The sequence below is a fragment of the Bos javanicus genome, chromosome 19 (genome assembly GCF_032452875.1).
Source record: "Bos javanicus breed banteng chromosome 19, ARS-OSU_banteng_1.0, whole genome shotgun sequence".
NCBI classification, from domain to species: domain Eukaryota; kingdom Metazoa; phylum Chordata; class Mammalia; order Artiodactyla; family Bovidae; genus Bos; species Bos javanicus.
The window spans coordinates 64764751-64778149 of NC_083886.1; the positions used below are offsets into that span (position 1 = coordinate 64764751).

Consider the following 13399-nt stretch of genomic DNA (forward strand, 5'->3'; position numbering starts at 1 on the left):
GTCTTTCAAGAGAGACAACCATACATATAACACATAAACATGCACATACAGTAAACATTCTTCTAGAGTAGAAAACAAACACAATTCTTCAGAATAAAGTTCTGACCTGCAACTGTTACACAGTCATGTACAAAATGGTTAAGCAATTATTGTTTTAAAAGCATAATTCTGAAATTTTAAAAAAATTTTTTGTGCTTTTTCTTTGATAATTCTGCAACATTTTGAATCAAATAAACTTTATCTTAAAATGTATAAACAAACATTTGTAAGATATCAATGATATATCAATATTATATCAAAACCTTATACTGCACAGGAGGCTTAAATGTTCATCCTCACAACTTCTAGAGCATGTACCTTGGTGCCCATAAAACCACCCCTTGACAGATATGACATACCAAAGCATTCACAAGAACAGTTGTGTTAAATAAAAGTTGGCTGAGTTCCAACTTTTAGAGGGTCTGCGTGTCCCTCTCCCCATGAAATCTGGGATAAATGTCTTACATCACAAAAACAAGTTTTCATAGGACTAATTCTTCCACTTACCAATTCCATCATTCTGGAAATGATCATTCTGGGTATGATGGAGGCTTTTCCCCTTTACAGAAAAACACAAATGTATAATAATTTAAACATACCTAATATGAAAGAACAATAACCATTTTCCTAGTCCCATGCAAAAGAAATGTACAGAACAACAATTAAAATTTAAAGATTGTGAGTCTGTAATTAACAACCCATAGATGCCTCTGAGCTGAGTTTCTGTTTTAAACACTAAGTCATGGTGCTAGGCCTCAAGTTTCCTCAACTTCAAATTAAGGGTACTTAAAATTCTTTTTTCTTTTTAAACGAATTTTTATGTTAAAAGAAATATGCACAAATATGACTGACACCTAAATTCTATTCCTTTGCAGCTTCTCTATCAATTCTCTATGAATTAGATGAGGATGTACAAGCTCTTTTCAAGGGAAACATATCCGTCTTCAACTCTTGAGGATGAGAGCCTTTAAAATGGTGACGTGGACGTAAATACGCTCTGGGTGTAAGATGCTGTGAGTGTGACTCATGGTGGTCTTACATTGTGAGCGTGACTCACGGTGGCCTTACATTGTGAGCGTGACTCACGGTGGCCTTACATTGTGAGCGTGACTCACGGTGGCCTTACATTGTGAGCGTGACTCACGGTGGCCTTACATTGTGAGCGTGACTCACGGTGGCCTTACATTGTGAGCGTGACTCACGGTGGCCTTACATTGTGAGCGTGACTCACGGTGGTCTTACATTGTGAGCGTGACTCACGGTGGTCTTATATGGTCTTATATTGTGAGCGTGACTCACGGTGGCCTTACACTGTGAGCGTGACTCGCGGTGGCCTTACACTGTGAGCGTGACTCGCGGTGGCCTTACACTGTGAGCGTGACTCGCGGTGGCCTTACACTGTGAGCGTGACTCGCGGTGGCCTTACACTGTGAGCGTGACTCGCGGTGGCCTTACACTGTGAGCGTGACTCGCGGTGGCCTTACACTGTGAGCGTGACTCGCGGTGGCCTTACACTGTGAGCGTGACTCGCGGTGGCCTTACACTGTGAGCGTGACTCGCGGTGGCCTTACACTGTGAGCGTGACTCGCGGTGGTCTTATATTGTGAGCGTGACTCGAGGTGGTCTTATATTGTGAGCGTGACTCATGGTGGTCTTACATTGTGAGCGTGACTCATGGTGGCCTTACACTGTACAATTTACTGAGTGAACAGGAAAGTACAGTGTCATAATCTGCTTAAGATAATGTACAAGTTTTCTAGAATGTAATGTGGCAGTGCATGTCAAAAGCATCAGAAGTGCATACACTTTAACACAGTGATCGCACTGGTAGGGATCTAAATGGCCATCAATAGAAAATTTAATAAAATAAGCAATGGCAGATTCATACAGTGGCATTAAAAATGATGACTCTGGGGCAGAAATAACATTTGAAGAAACAATGGCTGTGCGTGTCTAGACTTTAAAACTTGTTTTTTCTCTTTCCATGGGTTGAACTGAACACACTAAGCCACTGTATAGCACAAGTAAGCACACTATACAACTCACCCTTCAGCCACATGAATTTTTTATTTTGTATATTACACCTGAAAACTCAAGTAGGGGTAATGTCTACAGCAAGAAGAAAAGTTCCTTCTTGACTAGAGCAAAGGTCAGTGATGCCTCATTTATCTCCCTATCAGTTAGCACTTTAAATACCCAGATCATCCAGCTGGTTAGAGATGGGTACGCAAGGGCAGCTAAGCTCTAACTCTTAAAAAGTTAAAACAAAAACAAAAACAGTCCAGGAAGAATCACAGTTGGTTCATTAACCAGAGAAGGTTCACAGTAACTGTCATTAGCTATAAAAACAAACAAAAACAAAAAACGAGCTTCTGAGGAAGAGAGAAGTGAAAAGAAAAGCAGGCAGAAGAAAGGAGAGCAAGTGAGCACAAGGAGCGCACAGCAAGGACGGCAGCACAGCGGGAAGATGAGAAGCACAGGCAGTTAGAAGTGAGAACAGGAGCAGCCGCAGGCAGACGCTCGGCAGAAGAAAGGAGAGCCAGTGGCACAGAGTTAAGATTGGTCCAAGAGGTTAACAAACTGTTCAGATTTCTTAGCCGGTAAACCCGTCAACCAGGGGCAACTGTGTAGCACGTGGAGAAACCACAGCAGTGTAGTCAGTGTGGGAAGCAGAGCAGTCCCCCACAGATATGTCCACCTCAATCCCTGGCCCCATGTTATGGGGCAAAGGGGACTCTGCAGATGTAACTAAAGACAATACAGGAAGATTATCCTGGATTATCTGGGGAGACCCAATCTAATCACATGAGCCTTAAAACAAGGGAAATCTCTCCAGCTGGAGTCAGAGATGCGGTAGAAAAGGCAGTAAGGGATGTGGCAGAAGGGGAAGTCAGAGATTCCCAGAGACAGAAGGCTGCATGCACTGCTGACAGCTCTGAGATGCGGGGCCACAGTGGGGAACTGGAGAGAAGTCAGCAGAGGCTAAAAATGGCTCCCAGGTGACAGCCAGCAGAGAGACAGGAACCCCAGTCCTTACAGCCACAAAGACTGGATTCTGCCAACAGCCTGCATGACCTTAGATAAGAGCCCAGCTGACCAACACCTTGATCCTGGCCTCCTGAGGTGCAGAGCCAAGAAACCAACCAAAAGAGCCTGGACATCTGACTCAAAGAAATGTGAGATAGGAAATGCGTGTTGTTTCAAGTCACTTAGTGTGTGCTAACTTGTTACAGCAGCAATAGGAAACCAACACAGAGAGTAATAATAGTCTAGAGTAGACAATACACACCAGCACCGTGGTGCTATGTTGATCACCTGAGTGGAAAAGAAACTTGGAAAGATAACATCCACATCTCAGTGCTGTTGTGATGACTCTGTTGAGGCAGACGATGCATGTAAAGTCTGAAAGGACCTGAATATCTGGGAGTTTATCTGTTTACCTCCTTAATGATTCCCTGAACCTACAACATCTCCTGGCCCAATGAACAGTGCTGAATAAATGGGGGAAAAAAGCAACCTGAGGACTCTCACATTGAAAGACAGCAGACTGTCTTCAAGCGCACCCGGCACCGGTACTGCTCGCTGCACTTCAGTGTGGTTCAGCGCTGGGAAGCTCGTCCAGCGTATTTAGACCAAGTGTGCAACGGCAGGGCAGTAAGTGTGCGTGGTCTATGCAAAACACACACTGTTTGGTAGCATATGAACAAAATAATAATGCAGCAGTCAGCTGGGACTAACTGTAAAAGTCATTCTATGATGATAATTCCAAACTTTTGTGAATACATCTCAGAAAGTACACATACCTCTGGTAGAAAGATCATAAGTAAATGCAGTTCGTATCATCTATTTTTTGAGGACTGTTTTTTTTTTTTAACTCCACCGTTTATTCATTCAATTAATTACTTTTCATTCACTCATTCTTTCATCACTTTCCATTTATTCATTCAACAAATGTCTGTGGGGGCCCACGACATGTCCACCCTGCCTGCTGCTGCTGCTGCTGAGTCACTTCAGTCGTGTCCGACTCCGTGTGACCCCATAGACGGCAGCCCACCAGGCTCCGCCGTCTCTGGGATTTTCCAGGCAAGAACACTGGAGTGGGTTGCCATTTCCTTCTCCAATGCGTGAGAGTGAAAAGGGAAAGGTAGAGGCTAACAGAAGACTAAGATACACACAAGTAGCTGGAGACAGTGAGGAATGCCCCACAAACTACAGTCCAGAAAACAACGCTACAGTCTGCTCAGAAGGTCCATTTCTGAACACTATCCACCCTCTGAATACCTCTCGGAGAGGTACAAATGAACCCTTTCCATTTTAGCAGCTTCTCAACACTGCTCCAGCATGGAGCCTAGGACTAAGCAGACCGAAGACAGGCAAATCAAGTCCTCCATACACACTCTGTAGGCACCTGTGAAACAGACGCTTTCCAACAAATACATGATGCCTGGAGACAGTGAGGCAATGAAAGCTTAGCTGGGACGACCTGCTGCTCCTCACATCTGAAACATTTTGCACCTTCACTAAACCACAGGACCGACATCTCAGTGAGGAGAAAAAAGCGACCTGACTGATAAACAGCTGGAGGCATGCTTTCCTGCCAAAGACGGTCCTGAGGAAGCAGGTCCCAGAGCACGTTCAAGCATCACCCACCCCTGGATGACTTTATCCACATTAAATCTTGCTGTGATTTTAAGTCTTAGCCCAACATTAACAACACTAAGCTTTAACATTTCTTACGCCAAGAACTGTATTAAAAGTTAAACATTAAGGAAACTTGGCGGGGAGGGGAATGACATGGCTTAATGTCATGTTTTCAGAAATAGCATTTTTATTGCAGTGAAGTAAATTCCTCTTCATCAAAAGAGTCTAGCATATGAAATAAATTATCCAAAATTTGTTTCAAAATTCTCCATTGTGTATATGCGGTGGTGGTAGAGTGAGAGAAGTGGGCTGTAGGTGAAACAAAATTAAAGATAAATTGATAGTTAAATGAAGCCAAATGATACGGACTTCCTTATACTATTCTATTTATGTATACATTTGAAATTTTCTACAATAGAAAGCTAGATTTAAAATAATGATTCCAGTACAAATTCAATCCTCAAAACAATTTAATAGAAATAAAATAAAGTACTGGGGAGTGAAGGGAGAGAGGATGACAAAAGTAACCTTTGGCTCACTGTACCTTAGTTATCTAAAGTCACTATTATTACATATGAACAAGTAATAACTTTAAATAGCCAGGTATATAAACAATTTAGTGAACCACTGTGTTAGTGACAGTAAAATACCAGATGATAACCATTGGATCAATGAAGAAAATTTCCTAAAACGTTAAAAAGAAAAAACTCGGAAAACAGCTACTGTGGCCTTTAATTACACAGTCTTCCTGTTGAAAGAAGAAAGCCACATGGCGCTCTCCTGGACGCATGACGACCTTTATTTACTTATCAGATCCTTACTGAGCGCCCACTCCGTGCGGAGAGGGGCTAGGCGCTAGGTGCCATAAAGAGTACAGAGACTTGGAGTTTTGGCTTCAGGGAGCTTAGAGTTTTAGAAAAGCAAGTGGATTCAATACGTATTTTCTTTACCTTTAAGATAAAAACAAAAGCAAACTTCAGGATCTTGCTTAGGGTCAGTACACATCTAGTATCATGGCTTAAATATAGCCACATCTATCATACATTGATTAATGTTAACACTGGTCAATTAAAAATTTATTGTAGTTATGGTATTTTAAGAATGTGCAAAAGGTATAATGTCTTTGCAACATTTTAAATATAAAACAATAAAGTTTAAGGGTTTCTAACTGGGTTTCCACTCTTCACACACTTTAAGCTACTTGGGGCTCCCTGAGAGCTCGCTCTCTCTCATGCCTCTTGCTTTTTGTCTGAGCTCCTTATTGGGCATCACTCACTCATCTTCTAAGCACCTATGATAAACCAGATGCTGTTCTGGGCACAGAGGCTGGAGCAGGAACTAATATAGGCAAAAACGTCTGCCCCCAAGGGAGCTTCTACCCTAAGTTTCTGACACAGCTCCCCTCTCTTGCCCTCACTCCTCACTCGGTGCTCTCCTAAGCAGTATCTCCACAGTGGGAACTGCCCTAAACCTCCATGCTTGTGGGACGTACTTCCTCTGACCATCATCCCTCCAACATCTACCACAAGAAGACTGGAGCTGATTTGCTTCTCTAGCACACACTGTAATGGCTGTCACATAGAAGAAACTTAGCTATTTGATAAATAAGTTGATTATTAGTTTGTTCATAGTTTAAACTTTAGAAATCTAGAGGATTCAGTTATGCAAAATGCTTAATCTCCTGGCAACCCCAAATCACTGAAGCATTACTGCACATCAGGTCCATTTCTATTAAACTCAGACAACAGCATATTAACACGGGAAACTCAGTTCTCATCTCAGTTGAATACCTACTCAGCTAAAAGGTTCAAGATATTAAACCAATAATTACTTCTTACACCTTATGTTTTACGTTTTTAAAATGAAGTCCCAAACTGGCATACTCTCTCAATTCGTGTCAGTAAGTTTAATATCATGCTGATGACTATAAATATACCCCCCAAAACCAGAATAAATACTAAACAGACCACTCTCATAGCTTTCTTTTCTAGATGGTAAGTGCAAGCATTTCTCTTTTTTTAGGCAGTCTAGCAAATAAACAGCTGTTTCTGCCCAAAATAACTATAGTTCAAAAGTAGAAATGGCCCTGATTCCCCCACATCCAATCCCAATGCCTGGACTGTTTCTTACAACAAATTCTTAACAACAAACAATTCAAGTTATCTTCAGGAAGTTGGCCAATTTTCTCACACTGTCAAATTCCACTTGAAACTAGCCGATCATCAGTAAGAGATGAGAACTATTTTCTTTATACAAACATTGTTATATTATTCCTTGTAAAAAAATGCTGTAAGAGCATGGTTTTACTACGTGTGACAGTCTTTTAAGCTGCTTTGCTTTATTCATGTCTTGCTAAAGTATGTCTATCAGTAGAGAGGACTGGGAGATTATACTAAACAAAGGACCCAGTCAGGTCCTTGAAAACGTTTTGAGGATGATAATGCCATCACGTAGCATGGCTGATCAACACACCGTATTTTCACTTACATGCCCGCACTGGACAAGCTCCTTGCAGAAACTGCTGGTTGTCAACCCCAATACTTGAAGTAACCTGAGGCCCAAAACAGCTCTGACACCTCAGTGTGTTCTCTCGCTTTAACCTCTTCGACTTTACTAACGGGCTTTACCTTGGGGGGTGATTGCTGCGGTTTGTTGGTGTTTCCCGCGTGCTGTGCTCTTAGAGCCCGGGGTATAAATTCAGGTGCCAGTGGATTCAACACGTATGTCTTCTTTAGTTCTAAAGCCTCTAGCTGAGCTTTGATCTGTTCAAAAGTGATTCCATGCAGGCTATTGTTTTCATGACACAGGGCAATAAACCGCTCCCAAAATTTCCTACAGAAAAGATTTAGATCAGTTTGCAATTAAAGTGGACAAGATCACAGAAATGACTGTAAGCAACTAAAGATAATTTAGGATCCCCTCTCCCACTCCAACCCCAAACCCTTAGGTCCAATATTCATCTATGCTTCAGGTATAATCTTCCCGCCAGATCACAGGACTTTGGAAGTGTGGTTCTGAAGCTCAGTTACATCTAGTACCGTGGGATATACAAATTCTCAATTCATTCCGGTGGACCACACAGTCAGTGCTCGACTATGCATACAAAAAGGTTTGTTATCCACACAATAGGCAAGGATTTCAGAACTGATAAGAAGTAACTAATTACTGCCATACTTATCTTTTAATTAACTGATGCCTGTCACAGCACAGCTTATAATATTAACTGACTACGTTAAAAGAGTTAAATTATGAAAAATACAGGAAGTTGGAATGCTAATTTTAATGATTATCTCCTAATCAAATTAAAAAATACTAATGGAGAAAAATACATTCAAAATTGTTCCAGTCGTACACTGTTGTCCTAAAGTTTTGAAAACTGATCTCCAAATAGTAAAAATATTACATATATATTACAAAAGACAACATATAAAAAGTTTAAAGATTTTAAATGATTATTATAAATATGCATCAGTTCACTCCAGTTCAGTCAGTCGTGTCTGACTCTTTGCGACCCCATGGACTGCAGCACGCCAGGCCTCCCTGTCCATCAATAACTCCTGGAATTTACCCAAACTCATGCCCACTGAGTCGGTGATGCTATCCAACCATCTCATTCTCCGTCGTCCTCTTCTCCTCCTGCCTTCAATCCTTCCCAGCATCAGGATCTTTTCAAATGAGTCAGTTCTTCGCATCAGGTGGCCAAAGTACTGGAGTTTTCAGCTTCAACATCAGTCCTTCCAATGAACATTCAGGACGGATTTCCTTTAGGATGGATTGGTTGGATCTTGCAGTCCAAGAGACTCTCAAGAGTCTTCTCCAACACCACAGTTCAAAAGCATCAATTCTTTGATGCTCAGCTTTCTTTAAATATACATACCTATTTTTAATATGAGGTTCACATAATGTTTTATTATGTTATGAAAGCTGTGTGATATGATTTCTTCCCAAGTTGGTATCCTTGTGTCCAGGTGGACAGCAGGTAATCAAAATGGCTTCAAGAAGCATAAATACAAAGCTGTATATCACAAAAGTCAGTATATGAATGGGAGTGGAGTTAAAGTATTTATAAAACTGCAGATATTAATTTCAAACTATGTTTCTCTTACATACGCTTTTTCTAATTTTTTAAAGATGAGTTTAAGAAATAAGTAGAGAAAAAATTTCAGGCCTCCACGTCAACAGGAAAAGTAAAAATGCTGCAAGATAATACATACGTTGAAGAAAACTCTTGAGAACCCTTGGACTGCAAGGAGATCAAACCAGTCAATCCTAAAGGAAATCAGTCCTGAATTGTCATTGGAAGGACTGATGATGAAGCTCCAATACTTTGGCCACCTGATGCGAAGAGCTGACTCATTAGAAAAGACCCTGATGCTGGGAAAGATTGAGGGTGGGAGGAGAAGGGGACGACAGAGGATGAGATGGTTGGATGGCATCACCATCCAACCATCGATGGACATGAGTGAGCAAACTCCGGGATTTGGTGATGGACAGGGAAGCCTGGGGTGCTGCTGTCCACCGGGTCACAAAGAGTCAGACACGACTGAGCAACTGAATTGAACTGAGCTGAGTAAGTATGTATTTCTGACAATAAGACATAAAGGCTAACAAGATGGTCACTGAGCCACTGAAAGTGTGTGTCTCTAAGAAATGCTCTTTTATTCTTAAGAACCTTTCCACAGGAATCAAGTTTTTATTTTCATAGTCTGATGGCAAAGGGAAGACGGTTGTCAACATAGCACTCAGGATCTAAAAATCCATGAAGTCTCTACTCTTTTGATAAAATCCCACAATGTTCAACTGCATTAACATTTATCAACACATTCCACTACATGCTGTATTAAAAAGGAAGTTTTTTTTGGTCTAATTGATAAAGTAACAATTTCATAGAGTGACATTTCATATTCATGTGAACTTAAAGACACAGCAAAACAAGGAGAGAGTGGACTGACTTTACTATAGCCCAGTTTTTAATATTAAATTCTTGTATTTCATTCCCAGCTTACATAGCCAAAATGCTAGAACTTTTTCTATTTCAAGCTTCTTTTTAAACTCCATACCCTGCCCCTATACTCCTCTCACCGACCTCAATGCACTGAGTGAAGTCCAGTGAAGCGGAACCGTGAACCAGCCTCGCGCCACGAGAAGCCGGTAGCTTCCTGACAAGGCTCTGTCTTTAACAGAGGTTCCCAACCTTTGGGGCACCAGGGGCCAGTTTCATGGAAGACAAATTTTCCACGGACAGAGACGGGGGAAGGGGATGGTTTAGGGATGATTCAAGCACAGGGCTGAGCTCCTTTGAGAATCCAAAGCTGCTGCTGATCTGACAGGATGCGGAGCTAGGGGGTAACGTGAGCACAGGGAAAGGCTATCTACAGGCACGGAGCTTGCCTGCCTCGCTCTCCTCCTGGGGTACAGCCCGCTCTGTGGCCCAGGGGCTGAGAAACCCTGGTCTGTACAATCCCAGGGATCTCAAGGTACAGATTTCAAGTTAAAGGACACCATTTCAGAAGTAACACTGACCACTGGCTATAAGCTCATCAAGCTAAAACAACTCCAAATGCAGCCTGGAATCTCCCTCTTGAACTTCACTGTCTCCTGATTGCCCTGGGGAGGTCAAGTACAAGGGTTCCAGATCTAGCCTGCCTGGGCCTCAGTCAAGGCTCAGTCAGCTGGGCAAGTTATTTAACCTCTCCTCCTACCTCAGTCCCCTCATGTGTAAAACAGGGCACCAACAGTATCATTATTATATTTTATTACTTAATAAAAATGCTTTATTTCTCCACTTTTAAACCTTGAGAGAAACGTATTTTTTCCTTCAAAAATTCTTACAGCCAGAAAGATTCCTTTCTCTCTGTGAAGGCTCTTTCACAGACTATTTCACTGTTCTTGAACTCAGAACTTTAATGAAATACTGGTGGCTCAGACGGTAAAGCGTCTGTCTACAACGAGGGAGACCCGGGTTTGATCCCTGGGTTGGGAAGATCCCCTAGAGAAGGAAATGGCAATCCACTCCAGGATTATTGCCTGGAAAATCCCATGGACAGAGGAGCCTGGTAGGCTACAGTCCATGGGGACGCAAAGAGTCGGACACGACTGAGCGACTTCACTTTCACACATGGTATTATGAGGCATTTCAGAATACCTAACTCAAAGATCACTTGAGAAATTCAACACTCAGACTGAAAAATTTACCACTAGGTTATTTAAATGCTTCATCAATTCTCAGCCACTCCATAAAATGTTAACATGTTATGTAATGTTGGTTAGAGAACACAAGTGTGTCTACAGGAAAACAAAACCTTACTGTCACTCAGTACATGAATACAAAGTCTGCTTTTAGTTTCATGCCAACCTTGCTTCTAGGATCATCGATAAAACACTGAAAATTCATTTGGTATCCTTATTTCACACAGAGAGAGGGTGTGTGTGCACACACACATATACACACGTCTCCACGTCTGTGAAATATGTTTATATCTTATAGAGTAGATGAAGTGAAGTGAAGTGAAGTGAAGTCGCTCAGTCGTGTCCGACTCTTTTCGACCCTGTGGACTGTAGCCCATCAGGCTGCTCTGTCCATGGGATTCTCCAGGCAAGAAAACTGGAGTGGGTTGCCATTTCCTTCTCCAGGGGATCTTCCCAACCCAGGGATCGAACCCAGGTCTCCCACATTGCAGGCAGATGCTTTAACCCCTGAGCCACCAGGGAAGCCCTATAGAGTAGATGGAATTCACTAATAAGTTCACTTCAAAAGAAGATCTTTTCCAAACATGCTTGTTTGGAGAAAATGTACAATCCCCCCCAGCCCACCCCCACCCACTCCCTCCCCACCGGCCCCCTCTGCCTCTCCCTCTTCAGGACGCTTTTATCCACACATGCACCACTTCCTGGGAGAGGCAAGGTAACTCAGCAAAAAGAGTGTGGGTTTTGAAGTCAATGTGACATCTGTTTGAATGAGCTATGTGGCCCTGGGCAGAAACTGAAGCTCTACTTCAGGCTGCCCATTTAGAATGCAAATAAAATACCCACAATTGCAGGGTTATTGTGATGACTGAAGAGGCTGAGTGTGCAAAGCACTTGACCCAGCACCTGGCACTGAGAAAGCTGTCAATAAACAGCAGTTACTATACTAAATACTTGCTGGTTTGGCGAGGAGGAGAAGGGAAAGTTCCCCACATTCATTTAGAGTTAACAGGAAAATTTTGTTTAAAAATACTTTACAACAAATAAAGATTATATAACTGGCTGCCTTCTAAACCGATATACTATACACAGTAATTATTCCTAAAAACTTGATCAGTATTTGGAAGTATCACATTAGTTTTGTATAAATATCATATGAGGGATGAGTGAGACAGCCTGACCGCCTCAAACCACAAAGAACCTACACCTTCATCACTACAGCACCCAAGAACCATGATATGTTCTCCAGGGTCACTTGTATTTTGAGATTAATTTAATTCCTAATTAAATTAAATTAAACTGGAAAGAGTGAAGCATAAATATCCATATGCCTCAACTATCAGCACTTGGGTTATACAGTTCACTAAACTGTTCACATGACACAGACAATCAGCATTCCCATTCAGCTACAGGGCGTGTCATTTTCTCTCCCTGCACAGTGTACTGACTTCTTTGAAAATATTTTACCCAGCTTATACATTAATGTGAGGTCCTCGACACACTCCAACTGAGTAGTAAGAAATAACAACCAATAGACCTGGCTTCAAGTTAAAAATTAGCCTGACAGCATGGCCTTGAAGAATTCTGAGGAATAAAAAATAATTTTTTTAAATGCAAAATTTAAGATATTTTACAACAGAATTGTTTAGCTATATAAAACAAACCATGGACCATTCAAATTTTATTTCCTTAAAAATAAAAGGTTATTGTTCATAATGTAGCCATAAATTAAACTCTACCTGACTCCATTGTTAATGGCTTTCCCCTATAAAGTATATTAACTTCGTTTGGAGTCTAATATACACAGCTTACTCGTAAATTAAAGGTCCCAAACTGTCTCCCTTCCCCCAAAGTACTTTTTTCCTGCTGAGACAGGAAAACAGATAATAAACTGCTGCTCTATCTATCCTCCAACAAAAGACTTGGTCTAAAAGGGCCACTTTCTAACAGCTTGTCTACTTCAACATATCAAGAAGTAACTACCCAAGGTATATTTGAGGTCATTCTACTTTTCTGAACTCACTTTGACAGGTACTACAATACTTTTAAAATTTTAAGTAATCTCTAGTACATTTTGTCCTTTTTCATTAAGAATCATCTAAATTTCTGTTCATTTTTTTTTTGCTAACACAGTCTTTCAACACTGCATAGGCCAAGTCTCACATTACAGGTTTCATACAGTTAAAATTCCTATTAACTAGTATAAAACATAAGTGTACAAGGAGAAACTTTTTATCAGTTCAGTTCAGTTGCTCAGTCGTGTCCAACTCTTTGCAACCCCATGACTGCAGCATGCCAGGCCTCCCTGTCCATCACCAACTCCCTGAGTTTACTCAAACTCATGTCCATTGAGTCGGTGATGCCATCCAACCATCTCATCCTCCGTCGTCCCCTTCTCCTCCTGCCTTCAATCTTTCCCAGCATCAGGGTCTTTTCAGATGAGTCAGCTCTTTGCATCAGGTGGCCAAAGTATTGGAGTTTCAGCTTCAACATCAGTCCTTCCAATGAACATTCAGGACTGATTTCCTTTAGG

The 13399-nt window shown here is 41.5% G+C and overlaps 1 protein-coding gene across 12 annotated transcripts in view; it reads right to left on the reverse strand.

Moving 5' to 3' along the window:
* The window catches only part of HELZ (helicase with zinc finger), a 147046-nt gene that overhangs the window by 38026 nt on the left and 95621 nt on the right, over positions 1 to 13399 (reverse strand). For all 12 annotated transcript variants that reach the window (XM_061393073.1, XM_061393076.1, XM_061393069.1 and 9 more), the window contains 2 exons: positions 7308 to 7512; positions 547 to 598 (listed from right to left, as the gene is read on the reverse strand). In XM_061393073.1, coding sequence (XP_061249057.1) covers positions 547 to 598; positions 7308 to 7512 — 257 coding nt within the window. The remainder of the gene's footprint in view (positions 1 to 546; positions 599 to 7307; positions 7513 to 13399) is intronic.